Below are 13,470 nucleotides of genomic sequence, written 5' to 3'. Positions count from 1 at the left end.
TATAAGATTATATCCAAGTCAATATTTCTTCCTATGCGTATTTTTTTAATTTACAATTATTTACACTATAAATTCAATTATAAATTATATAGTATCTTCTTACTCAAACGCCTTTCATCATTCCTTTTTTTTTCCAAATAAACAAACAAATAAATAAATAAATTTTGACATGCTTATAATTATAATTATTTAGTTATGTCTATATTTATGTATAATTTTGTTGTCCTCTATTACACTTCATATCATTTTAAAAAATCAAGTTATTTAAGATCATAACACCATATATTTGAATGCATGAGAGAATTTGTCTTGTTATTTTAATATGAAATTGAAATTGTTACGATGTTAGATGTATTTATTAATTGAAAGTTTTGGAAAATTTAGAAAAAATTTACATTTAATTTGTGTAGTTAATTTAAGTATTTTTGTAGAAACCACAACAAATAGAAAAATGAATAAGAAAAATAAAGAAAATAAAGGGGTGACATGTGGCTTCATAATGTGCAAGAATGGAACAATTTTAATTGTTATATTTAAATCCTATGGTATCTTCTTATTCAACTGCCCTTTATCATTCCTATTCTGATACAACTCTGGGTCAAACTGACGAGCATAGGTCGGAAGGACTTCGTGATAAGGATCGTGGGCACGATGATGAGGCTGAAGCACACGAGCTCGGAAGTTGGATTCGTGAAGAGGGAGCTGATGCATAAGATCTTGGAGGCTTGCATGTTCCGAGTGGACCAATCACACGAGCGAAGGCAAGACAAATCCAGCAAGCTGTAGAGAGCTTGTTTGCTGGTTTTTTGGGCCAAGAGGTGACTAATTCGATTGGGTCTCTAAAGGGCCTTACCCAATTAACTTGTCTTGAGATGGTCAATAGCCCATCTAAGATTAGAGTAGACGCATAAGGAAAGCCAAGAGATACTGAAGAATGAATAAAAAGACTGTCAAATATTCTAGGGGGGCTTTTATTTAGTTTCCTCTATTAATTCCGGTTTTAGGAAACTAAAGATATTCCAGTTGCCAAGTTTATTAGTTTTCAGATTCTCCTAGGCTTATATAAAGGAGGCTGAATAGTTGATTAGGAGCACTTTTCAAACTACGCCGGTGAGAATTTTCCTCTAAGTTGTTCTTCGGCAATCTTCCGAAATTGTAAGCTTGGATACTTGTAATTCTTGGCTACTTATAATATTGGTTCTTGATTTTCTATAACCATCGGGTCAATATTCTATTTCTTTATAATATTGGTTCTTGGTTTTCTATAACTATCGGGTCAGTATTCCATCCCTCTTAATCTCTATTGGCGATCCGGGTTCGATTTCCAGTCTTTGTTGTCGGGTCTTGCGACAGGTCTTGTGGGGTTCGCATCATTTGGTATCAGAGCTTTGGCTCCAATCCAGGTTTCACCTATCCTATTTCGTTCTTGTCCTAGGGTTCGACAAATTGTGGAAAGACTTATTGTTGTTCCGAAAAGGTCTGAAAAACATAAAAAACAAAAAAAAAACAAGAAAATTCGTCCAAAAAAATACATAGAAAAAAAGGAGAAAGAAAAAAAAAGGAAAGGGCAACTGTTTGGGAAATCTTTACTTTTGGGGTGATACAAGCTTTCTTAGATATACCTCTGCTAATCAAGTAAAGTAGGGATTTTCAAAAATTTACTGTTATTTTCTTCCATATCTGCCACTATCCCTAAATTACCTTCCTTTATATATTTTTATTTACTTTGATGGACCACTGTCATATAAAGTGCAGTTGAGAAATCTAATATTGTTTTCTTTAAATTGAATATTTTCCTATCATATTTCTTTTTTTTGTCTCTTAGAATCATTCATTCCTTCCATTTCGATACTTTTCATAAATATCTTATTTCCTTATTCCCACAAATCTTCCTTGTACATCTCAGTTATTTTGTTAACTTCATCTATCATATTATTTCTTTTCTCATTTAGGTTTGGATCCTAAATTTGATTCAATTTTTGAAATCAATGATTATAAGTGCTTTGGGCTAATCAATTGATCTTACTCTTGTAATTGAATTGCTTAGTTTCTTATGAACTTTGAGGAGAAAATCTAAAGAGAAAAAAAAGGTAAGAGTGGTGAGTATAACTGAGGGTAAAAGTCTAAAATTAAGTGAAACACGAGTGTTGAGTGACATTAATTTGAGTGCAAACATGTGAGCGAGTGGTTGTGAGGTCCATCTCTATCTTTTAAAGTTTCACTTGCAGATTTCGTAATGCCACAAGAAAGCAGTGGAAATGATCACAATAACAGAGGAACTAATTACAACATGATTATCCGAGATATGCAGCAACAATTTGAGCGCATGAATGTGATGGTTGATTTGATTTACGATCGGTTGGAAAGGCGAGACAAGCGGATTGAACAGTTGCTAGATGGCTATGACGAAACTTTTGGTTCATCCTCTTACAAATTGAAATGGGGTTCTTCAACGAAAAAGGAAGAGAAAATAGCCTTGAAGCTAATAAAAGAGAAACTCACAAACAAGTTTCAACCCAACGGCAAAGAGAATGTTCATATTGCTTCTCAATTCCTGGACAGCGATGGTCGGAGCGCAACGCTATTGCCACTTCCACCTAACCAAATGGAGGAAGAGCAACTTCAAATCAAGCGGCCCATTGGCGAGAAAAGTGAGGAATTCAAGAACGTCTTTCTCGAGCAAATGCCCCCAGAAAAGTCACCAATCAAGTCAGTTGTCATAGATTCGAGTACGAATCTTTTTGAAGAGAGGGGGAATGATATAATCCAGCTAGAGAACCCTTTGCACGAGCTTGAGGAAGAATCCCAGGATGACAGGGTCAGGCATGAAGGCGAGCTTTGGGATAAGCATGTGCCAGCTAGAGCAAGTACAAGAGCACGAGCCAAGCGAATCCAACAAGCCATGCAAAGGCTGTTCTTGCATGTCCATGGAGGAGAAGTCGAGCTCTTAGGCGGGCTGCATGTGGAACAAGAAGCTACGACCGTTCATATCCTAGAAATATATTTAGAAGATGATCCCAGTTCAAAGGGCTGAATTCAGTTGCTTTTCAATTACTTTGGCCTATTTCATTTTGGATTCATTACACTTAGGATTTATTTTAGTCAAGCCCATTAGCTCATTTAGGTTATCAACTAGTATCTCTCTATAAATAGACATGTGGCCTCCCTAGAAAAGACATATAAGTTTTCATTCAATTTTGTGAGAGAGATTTTCTCCGAGCTGTTGCTCAGCAACTTTGCAGATATTGCAAGTGTGATAACTTGTGATGCCCGACATTTATAATATTGGTTTCTAGCTCTTTATAGCTAGCGGGTCAATATTCCGTTTATAATATTGGTTTGTGGCTCTTTATAGTTATCGAGTCAATATTCCCTATCCTTGAAACCTTCATTGGACAATCCCAGGTTTGATCTCATTCTATTGTTGTTAGGTCTCGCGGCAGATTCGTCGAGGTTCGCATCATATTCCCCTTATAATCTTAAATAAATAATCAAACAAATAAATTAATAAATTTTGGTATGCTTATAATCAGTGTTATCAGAACCGGACCGAATGATAAACCGGAAGGGGTACGGGTTCATGGGTTTATGGGTCCGGCTGTTCAAAGCTGCAATTTCGGTTTTCAAGCGAACCGGACCGGACATAGTGTCGGTTTTCGGTCCGACCGGTCGAACCGGCCGGTCCGGTCCGGTTCTGATAACAATGCTTATAATTATAATTAATTAGTTATGTCTATATTTATATATAATTTTGTTGTACTATATTACACTTCATATCATTTTTAAAAAAATCAAGTTATTTAAGATCATAACACCATACATTTGAATGCATGAGAGAATTTGTCTTGTTATTTTAATAAGAAATCGAAATTGTTACAACGTTAGGTGTATTTATTAATAAATTGGAAGTTTTGGAAAATTTTAATAGGTTTAATTCGCGTAGTTAATTTAAGTTTTTTTAAAAACCACAACGAATAGAACAATGAATAAGAAAAATAAAGAAAATAAAGAGGTGACATGTGGCTTCATAATGTGCATGAACGGGACCTACTTTAATTGTTATAAAACCAGTGAGAACACCCGCGCGACCCCGCGGGATGATATATTATTATTGCGAATATTATAACATTTTAAGTTTATTAAATTAGCTACTACGTAAAAAAATGTTATTACATATCATGAAATATATATAATCTTTTTGATATGATACCATTTTTATATTTGATATATATATATATATATATGAAACATTCCATTTGTCACATATATCATACACTATCACTATATCAAGAGAATATAAAAGAGTGTATTGAAACATTATACGTTCTTGAGTTAATTCATCATTTTGCCCCTACTATTTGAGATTCTTCTTTTTTTCTTTTTTAGATATGAAAAGATATTGAGAAGACGGAGTGAATGAAAATAATCGTCAACAACATCAAATTGAAAATAAAAATTGCACATTGTAAATATGGAAATAGAAAATTATATGAGCATCCATCTATTCATTAGAAAGAAAACATAGGAACTCGAATATGTTAGTAAAGTAAATCATATATATCTTTCAATTATCTAAATGCCTAAATTCACATCTGTATCGCGAAATAAATGTTTCATTCTCTAACAGATATCATATGAAAAGATGAGGCAAATAAAATTGGACAATAGTGTTGACCCGGTTTGAATTGGATTAGTGAGAGCCCAATAAACTTTTGGATACTGGGATGGATACACACCGAAAATTGGACAATAGTTACCTGCCCAAAAAAATTGGGCACTAGTTTGAGAATTTCTTGTAAAATTGGCTAAATCGAACAGCCCCAACTAAAGTATTTTACCATCTTAATTTTTTAATTGTTAAAAATTAAATAAAAATAAAAAGTAAATTAAAAAGAAAAAGGGGACAATAACGTGAACGAATGGACTCGAGCATAGCATTATAAGGTAAATAAAAAGGGGTTAATTACATTTAAAAAAATACGATTTTTCTACTTTTTTTTAATATAGTATGACCTTTTGAAAATAGCACACAAAGGCATGACATTCGCATTTTTCTTTTAAATATAGCATGACTTTTACCTAGCATATAAATGCACAATTTTTACACTTTTTCTCAAATATATCACGACCTTTAAAAAATAGCATAGGAGTGCACGACTTTCAGGTTGAGTTGTGATTCTAGTACGACGTCAACTATTCCGTCAAATGTTAAGATAACAGTTGTGGCACAACATAATTAGCTCCATGTTAGCTATTATTGTCCAATTATGTAGGGTCTCTCATCCAATCGTGTTCTGTCACTTGACACCGTTAGCTCTATGTTAGCTGTTATCATTATAATTTGACTGAATAATTTATATTATGATAAATGCGTAACTAAACCTAAAGGTCGTGCTGTATTTAATAAAAATTCAAATGTCGTGCTTTTTATATACTACTTTCTAAAGCTCGTGTTATATTTAGAAAAAAAATGCAAAACTCGTCCATTTTTATATTATTTTTCAAAAGTTGTATTATATATATATATGTATATATATATTTTGCTGAAAAGATATATTATATTTAAGAAATGTAAAAATTGCGTTTTTTCAAGTAAATAAGCCAATAAAAAGGTATATATTTTTAATGAAAAGATGTATTATATTTAGGAAATGCAAAGATCGCACTTTTTTTCAAGTAAGTAAGCCAATAAAAAGGTATCATGCCGCCTAACAATCTCTTCACCTTCGTCTTTATCTCTTCACTTTCCTCTTTAGTGCCCTTTTTTAAATTTGTTTAAGTTAAAGGATAAAATAAAGATGGACATGTGGAACCCGTACATTTACATGAACCTTTAATAGTTGTTTACTGTAACTAGAAACGAAGCCCCGCTTCCCAGTGGGACTTTATAAGCATACTCGAATAATTATTGAAGAAATTAGACAATCTTAAATTGCAGGACATGGGTACTCTTCTTGGGATGAACTATGCAAATATACCCAGCCGAAAGCCGGAATCAGTTCGATAATAATTAAGAAACATTAGAAGCAGGGACAGAATAAAGGGAAGAGGAAGAAGAAGAAACATGAAGATGCTTCTACAACAGCTCTATGAAAGCACAAAAAATTGCAAAAGAACACAAGAAATGAGTGAGTAAACAACAGGTTAATGCGTAATGCCAATAGATATCCTAAACCCTAACCAAATTTGGAGTTTGAGTGAACAAAACCTAACATTATAGATTGCACCAAGAGATGAACATAGACTCAATGAAACAAAATGTCAATCGGATTGATAGAGAGCAGGAGAACAGACCTTGTGGCACGGATTCAACTGCTGAATTGAGGACAAAAAGCCCCACGATAATCTATTTGTATGTGCTAGTTTCTATTCGTCCGATACAAAGCCGATTATGACTTTGACGGGCCTGCAGTTATAGCCATTAAAAATGAAGTCATTTTCTCGTTACTTTCACACTGAAATTCTCAGAAATAATATCAGTAAACTAACTACGTGTCCAATAAGGTTCATCTCAAACAGTGAAGAATATATATAATCAACAAATCTGAAATATAACACAAGTAGTACTATATATATTCCTATACCATTTCTTATTGAAATTATTTATATTTTGAAACACAAATTGTCTAATTAAAAATAATAAAAGTTTTCAATTATTAATTATAATTTCAAATATTTATCTTAACATTTTGTTGTTAAAAATTATAGTAAGTTAATTATTTTTGCCACATAGCAAAAAATTATCGTAATAATATTTTGAAACTACTTATTTCAATTTATTGCATCATTATATTTTTGTTAATTATCAATATAGATTGACATATATCAAGTTTAATAAATAGAATAAAACTTCATTCCACTTGTTTTTTAAAATAATATTTATGAGATTCTTATTTTTAAAATTTATTTTTTATTTTGTCTATGAGTTTAAGTTCATGATGCTATATCATAATAATTTTCATTTATAAAATCATAACTTTTTAAATTATATTTTTATATATGAGCTTGAACATTTATATATCATTTTTGTAACAAATATACTGAATTTTGGAAAATATATTGGCTTCTTAACACAATACAATATTTTTAATAATTAATTTCAAATTTCATACAATAACTAAATATTAGACTAGTTTTGCATGATTCAATATATATTTTGCAACAAACAATCCTAATTTGTAAGCATTACATTATATATTTATTTAATAGCAAGTATATTTGAGAGATTTTTGTTGTAGATGACATCCTTATGATAAGTTCATATATATTTCCTTCATGATCCATTTTTAAAATATGCAAATTTAGTGACATCCTTATTTAATTTTTTATATGATCATAAGTTCATAAATAATAATAACAATTTTAATTTATAATAGAAATGAGGTTAACATCCTATTAAATAAATGAAATTCACTTGATTAAACCATCTTCCTTAAACTTTTTAGAATTTCATTAACTAATGAGAGATCATTTATTAGTGTAGGAGTGAATTTTAATTATATGACCATAAGTTTGTAGAATTAAATGATTTGTTATTATTTTTTGGGAAATTTTTATATAAAAAAGATAATCTTTTTTGGTGTCCTTTCTTTCTATTATATGTGGTTTCATCTTTTCATGCATTTATTTTAATTATGTAATAATTATATATATTTCAAAAATAATTTGCTTCTTAAGAATCATAAAAATATCAAAAAATTATTTAAAATTACACACAATAATCTTGGAATAATAATCTTTGATGAACTTGGCCTAATTAACTTATTTAGTTTTTTTTAAAATTTCTCTTAAAATTTTATTTTTACATTTTTATACTCAATTTCTCATATATTTAAATTTAGTCCTATATATGATCAATTAATTGATTTTCAATATATGTTATATAATAATATTCAATAAAATATTTTATTGTTACATAATTATAAATTTATCATTTTTTCGGTAGGATATGAACTTATCATTTTAACCCCACTAACTATAACCTTATTCAATGCAAAGTGCAGTCAATTTTACTTTATATATATATATATATATATATATATGTGTGTGTGTGTGTGTGGATGGATTGGAAGGAGAATATTTTACCCCATTTTCCACCTTTTCCCTTTTTGTAATATAGATTAGATATAGATTGGATGTAGATGTAGATAAATCAAAAAGGCAAGGTTCCACTATCCGACAATCTGATGGACCGGCCCAGTTCAGTTCCAATTTGTAAATATACGGGCCAGGATCGGGCCAGCAGTCAAAGCCCAAGTGGGGCCCGTCAATCTCGGCCCACGATTCAGTCTGGCTTGTTCAGCAGGCAAAGTCAGTCACTGTTTTCTTCTTCTTCTTCTTCTTCTTCCCCGGACTCGTCTCCTTCTGTCAGCTCGTCCGATCGCTCAGACTATTGCCTTGTAATTTCAAACAGATGGATCATCAAGAGCAGCGCGATGGCAAGCTACCGAGCTCCGAAGATGATTCAGAGAGAACCCTGTACGGAATCTCTATGATCCTGCATTTTTGTATTTACTTCCTCACTCCAGCTCCCCCCGATATTGCCCCGTCCGTATAGCTTTTAGGGTTTAGTTTTTATCGAATTGGGCTGGCGGCCGCAAACTAACACACCCCTTTGTGTTGCTGTCTAGGTATCCGTACGTTACCGGGACCTCGGTGTTGGCAATCAAGTACAAAGATGGGATTTTGATGGTCGCTGATATGGGAGGTTAGTTTCTCGTCTTGCATAGCCCTTTCCCTATCGGGAACGACGCCGGAGATTCGATAGTCTGTTCTCGCTTTTCCTTTGTTTTGTGATCGTGTTTGAAATCGTACTCGTGATTTAGTAATTGTGTACCGGAATTTCCGAGCGCTAGGAATTCGGGTGACAATGAGTAACAAAACGAAACTTCTTTAAACTGTGAACGAGTTTCAACATCGGATTAAAACAGCAAGAGTTTAAAAATTAAAATAGCTTAGTACGTAACTAAGATAGCGGAAGAGCCGCGGTTATGATGTTGCCTAGTTGGTGCCAGTAGTTGCCCCCTGGTACGGTTCCATGATCGAGCAACCTATGCTTCCATAGAACTGCACTAGTCGACCTGCTAATTCAAACCTTAGAACTTGCAAAAGAGACCTGGAGAATGCCTCTTGTCTAAAGTTATAGCTCTACGGATTAAAACATCTTTCTTAGCCATTTACCGGAGAAAGGCTTGAGGCCGATTTGGTGTCGTAGCTTCTCAAGCGGTACATTTGTGTTACTGTATGAACAGCTTGCACTTTTTCATTTGGAACTTTACTTCATTCTGCTATCTTTTCTGTAGTTTGTTTCACCAAGCCTCCGGTTTCCATCACTCAACGCAACCTCTGAAGATTTCGTGTTCATTGCTTGTCTCCTCCTCCTCTGAGTCACGAGAATGTTTTCTTCACTGACAGGTTCATATGGATCCACCTTGCGGTACAAGAGTGTGGAACGGATCAAGCCCATAGGAAAACATTCTCTTCTGGGTGCAAGTGGAGAACTAAGCGACTTTCAGGAAATTCTACGTTATCTAGATGAACTCATGTAAGTAACTCATGGCTACATTTATTGGCCGAGATAGGATAGGATTTGCGAGTTGAATAAGAGATGATTTGAGACCAGGGGACAGGTAATGACCTGGTTTGGTGTCTAGAGAGCAGTCAGGCCACCAAGCTATACTGTTGCGGGTAGATCCAAATGACCATACTAATCATGCAGTTAACTATTAAACATTAAAAATTATTTATTTGTTTATTTGAATTAAGAAAAGAAGGCATGATTCCCAAGAAAGGAAAAATGGCGCCCAGCCTATATTACTCTGGCAAGCCCTTATGCTAGTCTATTCAGCCCCAGTAACGGGGCTCAGCTGGAATGCTTGGGCAAGAGCTCATCATTGTTTACTTATCGTTGCTAACAGGATTTCTTATTCCTCTACATCTTCTTCCATAAGTCAAAAGGATTCATCTGGTACAGGCCATTGAAATCTTGTGATAGGTCAAATAATTTATCCTGTGTTGGTTCTTGTCCCTGCTATTAAATGAAGCATATATAACCTTGAATGCAATTGGATTACGATGTGTTTTCAATGCTCCCCTATTTAATTTTTAGCTAGAAGCTGCTTATACTTCCATCTAACTTGGTTTGTTTTGGTTTGCTGGTTAAATGCAGCCTTTATGACAACATGTGGGATGATGGGAACTCCTTGGGGCCTAAAGAGGTGTTTAACTATCTGACAAGGGTGATGTATAACAGGCGCAATAAGTTCAACCCCTTATGGAACTCACTGGTCCTTGGTGGAGTGAAAAATGGACAAAAATACCTTGGCATGGTAAGTAGGCTTGACATACTCCTAAGCCACCCCGAACAGGAATGCAACACAAATCTATACCCTAGAGGCGGGTCAACCTTAGTATCAGGCTGCAGCTTGACTCCAGTTACAAAACTCAAATTGAAACTTCGAGCTTGGTTGAATATTATTTTTCTCTAAGCTCGAGCCATGGCTTGAATTGATTTTTGGTAAGCTAGTGCTTGATTTGCCATGACTTGGTTTTTCCATCAGAAACAATGAAAAGATTCGTAACTTATACTTTATAAAAGCTCATGATAGATTTGCTGCAGCTTGGGCCTGAGTTAAGCTTGGGACTAAAATAACCTTGGAAATGGGTATATATGGGATTTAATTATCTTACCTCCGTTTGGATCGCAAAATGAGAGAAAGGGAGGGGAAGGAAGGGCGAATTTTCTATGGGATTCTTCATAATGAACACCGCTTCCCCTGCATTTCCTTTCCTTCCATTTCCCTTGATCCAAACAAAGAAGCTCTATTAGGCTCGTGAGCATCTCAACCTGAGTATTACTCTCCTGTCGGCTCAGTCAATTGAAAAGCTTGGCTTGCTGTCTACTTAAGATCGAAAAGTATTTGAGTTTGGGTGTGCATCAGACTTAAGCCAAGTCAAATGATCAATTCACTTGCTACTTGTATGTAACCTCATCTATCTGTCTCACATTTTACATAGGTTAGCATGATTGGTGTTCATTTTGAGGACAATCATGTAGCCACTGGGTTTGGCAACCACCTCGCACGGCCTATTTTTCGTGAGGAGTGGCATGAAAACATGAGCTTCGAAGATGGTGTCAAGTTACTGGAGAAATGCATGAAAGTGCTGCTCTATCGTGACAGATCTGCAGTCAACAAGCTTCAGGTGGGCTCCATCTCTTCTGGCACATAATTCGATTGTATTGTTTTTTCACATTGCATGTGTGAAGGTGGACAATTTGTGACTGAAGCACATAATATGCATAAATCTTTAACCGCAGATGGCAAAAATTACTGAAGAAGGTGTGACTACATATAAGCCCTACTCCTTGAGGACTCACTGGGGATATTCAGCTTTCGAGAACCCGACAGTCGGTGCTGAAGGTTCATGGTAAAGACCATCCCTCTAGAAATGCGGGTTTGCTATTGTAGGATCTTAATGCATGCCCTAGCAAAGAACTGCGAACATTCTGTTGCCTGTTTTATATAGAACCTCTGACCTTTCTTCTTGTGTTGGTGTTATTTTCTGAGGAAGATCTATTGGAACTGGAATTGGAGTTGTTAATGTTCGACGGGTGCTTTCCTTTTTGTTGGAATCTCCTTAAATTTGTTTTGATTACAACTCCAGTGCTGTGCATATACTTTGGCCTAGTAAAGACAGGGTTGAAACTATGCAAAAGCTTTCTCAGCGATTAGTTTCACACTCGACTGATCGAAGTCTGGAATGTACACAGCTCTTTTTGGGGATGCCTCTCTCTCTGGTCTCCCTCTAATCTTCCCTGGGCAGAACTCGGTGTGCTCATCTCTTGTCAGTTGGGCTCCAGCCCGTCATACCCATGAAATTAGGTCGCCATAACTAGCTCCTGTATGCTTGCAGCTACGTCCCACCATTTTAAAGAAATTCTGTCGTGTTCATAGTCATATGTTATAGAGGTGCATAACATTCGTAAAATCATGTATGACCATTAGTGCATTGAGAAATGAAAGATGTTTCTTAAAGAATAAGTTTGTAGGGAAGAACGAACAATTGCCGAGTCAGTTGCGAGACTACTAAAGCAAAATCTGTTGCGTGACATCGGGGTAACAAGTCAAAATCTGTCCTGCTTATTTGGGGTGTTGACGAGTACCGGATATACCTAGAATCGGTAAGAATATGCCCATTAGAGTAGAGGTCCAGGTGGATCTAACTAATAATAGGGTAGAATTCGGATAATAATTTAAGGACCCTGTACTTGGACTGTGTTTCTTTTTTGTTTTATATTTTACTCATATTCGATAAATATAATAAAGATTGAATAAAAAAGAAAAAGAAAAATTCAATTCCAATGTCTAAATCACGAATCTCTAATCTTTGGTCTTCCCCCACTCGTTGAGACCAGTTTTATTGTCAACGTTCAGTTTTATTATGTTATTATTTTGGACAATGTGAGTAAGATCTTTTTCGATTTTATTTATTTTAATTATTGTACATAATGAAAAAATAAAATATAGGTTCCTCTAAAATATCCGAAAGGTTTGGTATCATATAGGGTCCGGTTCCAAGTCCTAGAATGGTAAGGTTTGATTCTAAAATTTTGGAACCGCTTACCTACAGATAGAGATCGAAAAAAAATAAATGAAGAAATTTATTATTAAAAAATTAATTGTAATAATGATTAGGAAAAAGTATATAAGGTAATTTATTATTAAATAAGAGATATATATATATATATATATATATATATATATGTGAGGTCATATGGCCTCAGAACACTAGTGTATTTGATTTTAGAGTTGAGTTGAGTTGAGTTTTGATTTTAATTGGGTTATAATGATTGTGTTGTTGAATTATGAGAAAAAGTGAAAAAATAATGAATAGTTGAAAGAATTTAGTATTAAAAATTGAATTGAGTATAATAGAGTTGTATGTGAATTTATGTATGGTGCCCACCTTTTTGACTTTGAAGAGTTGATTTTTATTGTATAGTGAGTAGAGTTAAAGTTAGAGTTAAAATCTTAAAATTTGATTGCGAAACCAAACAGAGTTGTTTCTGAATAAAATTTTCTCGATTTATTTTATTTTATTTATATTTTTTAATTTAATTATTTTATGTAATAAAATTATTAACAAAATCTTCCGAAATTTAAAAAAATCTTCCGAAATTAAACAAAATCTTCCGAAATTAATTATTTTAAGTTATAAAATTATCAACGAAATATTCTGAAATTATTTATCCAAAATATCTTTTGAAAATTAGAATCTTACGAAATTTTAAAGAAAATCAAATTACATTTTTTTTTATAGAATCTTGCGGAATCGGCCTTGCTACCCAGCCGTGACCCTCCTGTACATATTGTAAATGCCCAACCCCACACAATGAAAGAAGCGCTCGTGCTGGTGCTGCGGGGTGTGTGTGTGTGTGTGTATTATTTTAACAATTATACTTAAATAATA

At 33.9% G+C, this 13,470-nt stretch overlaps 1 protein-coding gene across 1 annotated transcript; it reads left to right on the top strand.

Moving 5' to 3' along the window:
- Positions 1-8,320: 8,320 nt before the first annotated feature.
- LOC116190000 (proteasome subunit beta type-4-like) lies at positions 8,321-11,655 on the top strand. Its single transcript, XM_031519671.1, has 6 exons — positions 8,321-8,478; positions 8,631-8,707; positions 9,415-9,544; positions 10,169-10,328; positions 11,017-11,202; positions 11,318-11,655. Exons 1-6 carry the CDS (start codon positions 8,414-8,416, stop codon positions 11,429-11,431), a joined length of 732 nt encoding a protein of 243 aa, XP_031375531.1. The 5' UTR covers positions 8,321-8,413; the 3' UTR covers positions 11,432-11,655.
- Positions 11,656-13,470: the final 1,815 nt, after the last annotated feature.

Source organism: Punica granatum, unplaced genomic scaffold (assembly GCF_007655135.1).
Source record: "Punica granatum isolate Tunisia-2019 unplaced genomic scaffold, ASM765513v2 Contig00061, whole genome shotgun sequence".
In the NCBI taxonomy this organism is placed as follows: Eukaryota; Viridiplantae; Streptophyta; class Magnoliopsida; order Myrtales; family Lythraceae; genus Punica; species Punica granatum.
The sequence above is the reverse complement of the archived record's forward strand: the minus strand, read 5'-3'. Positions and strand labels throughout refer to the sequence as shown.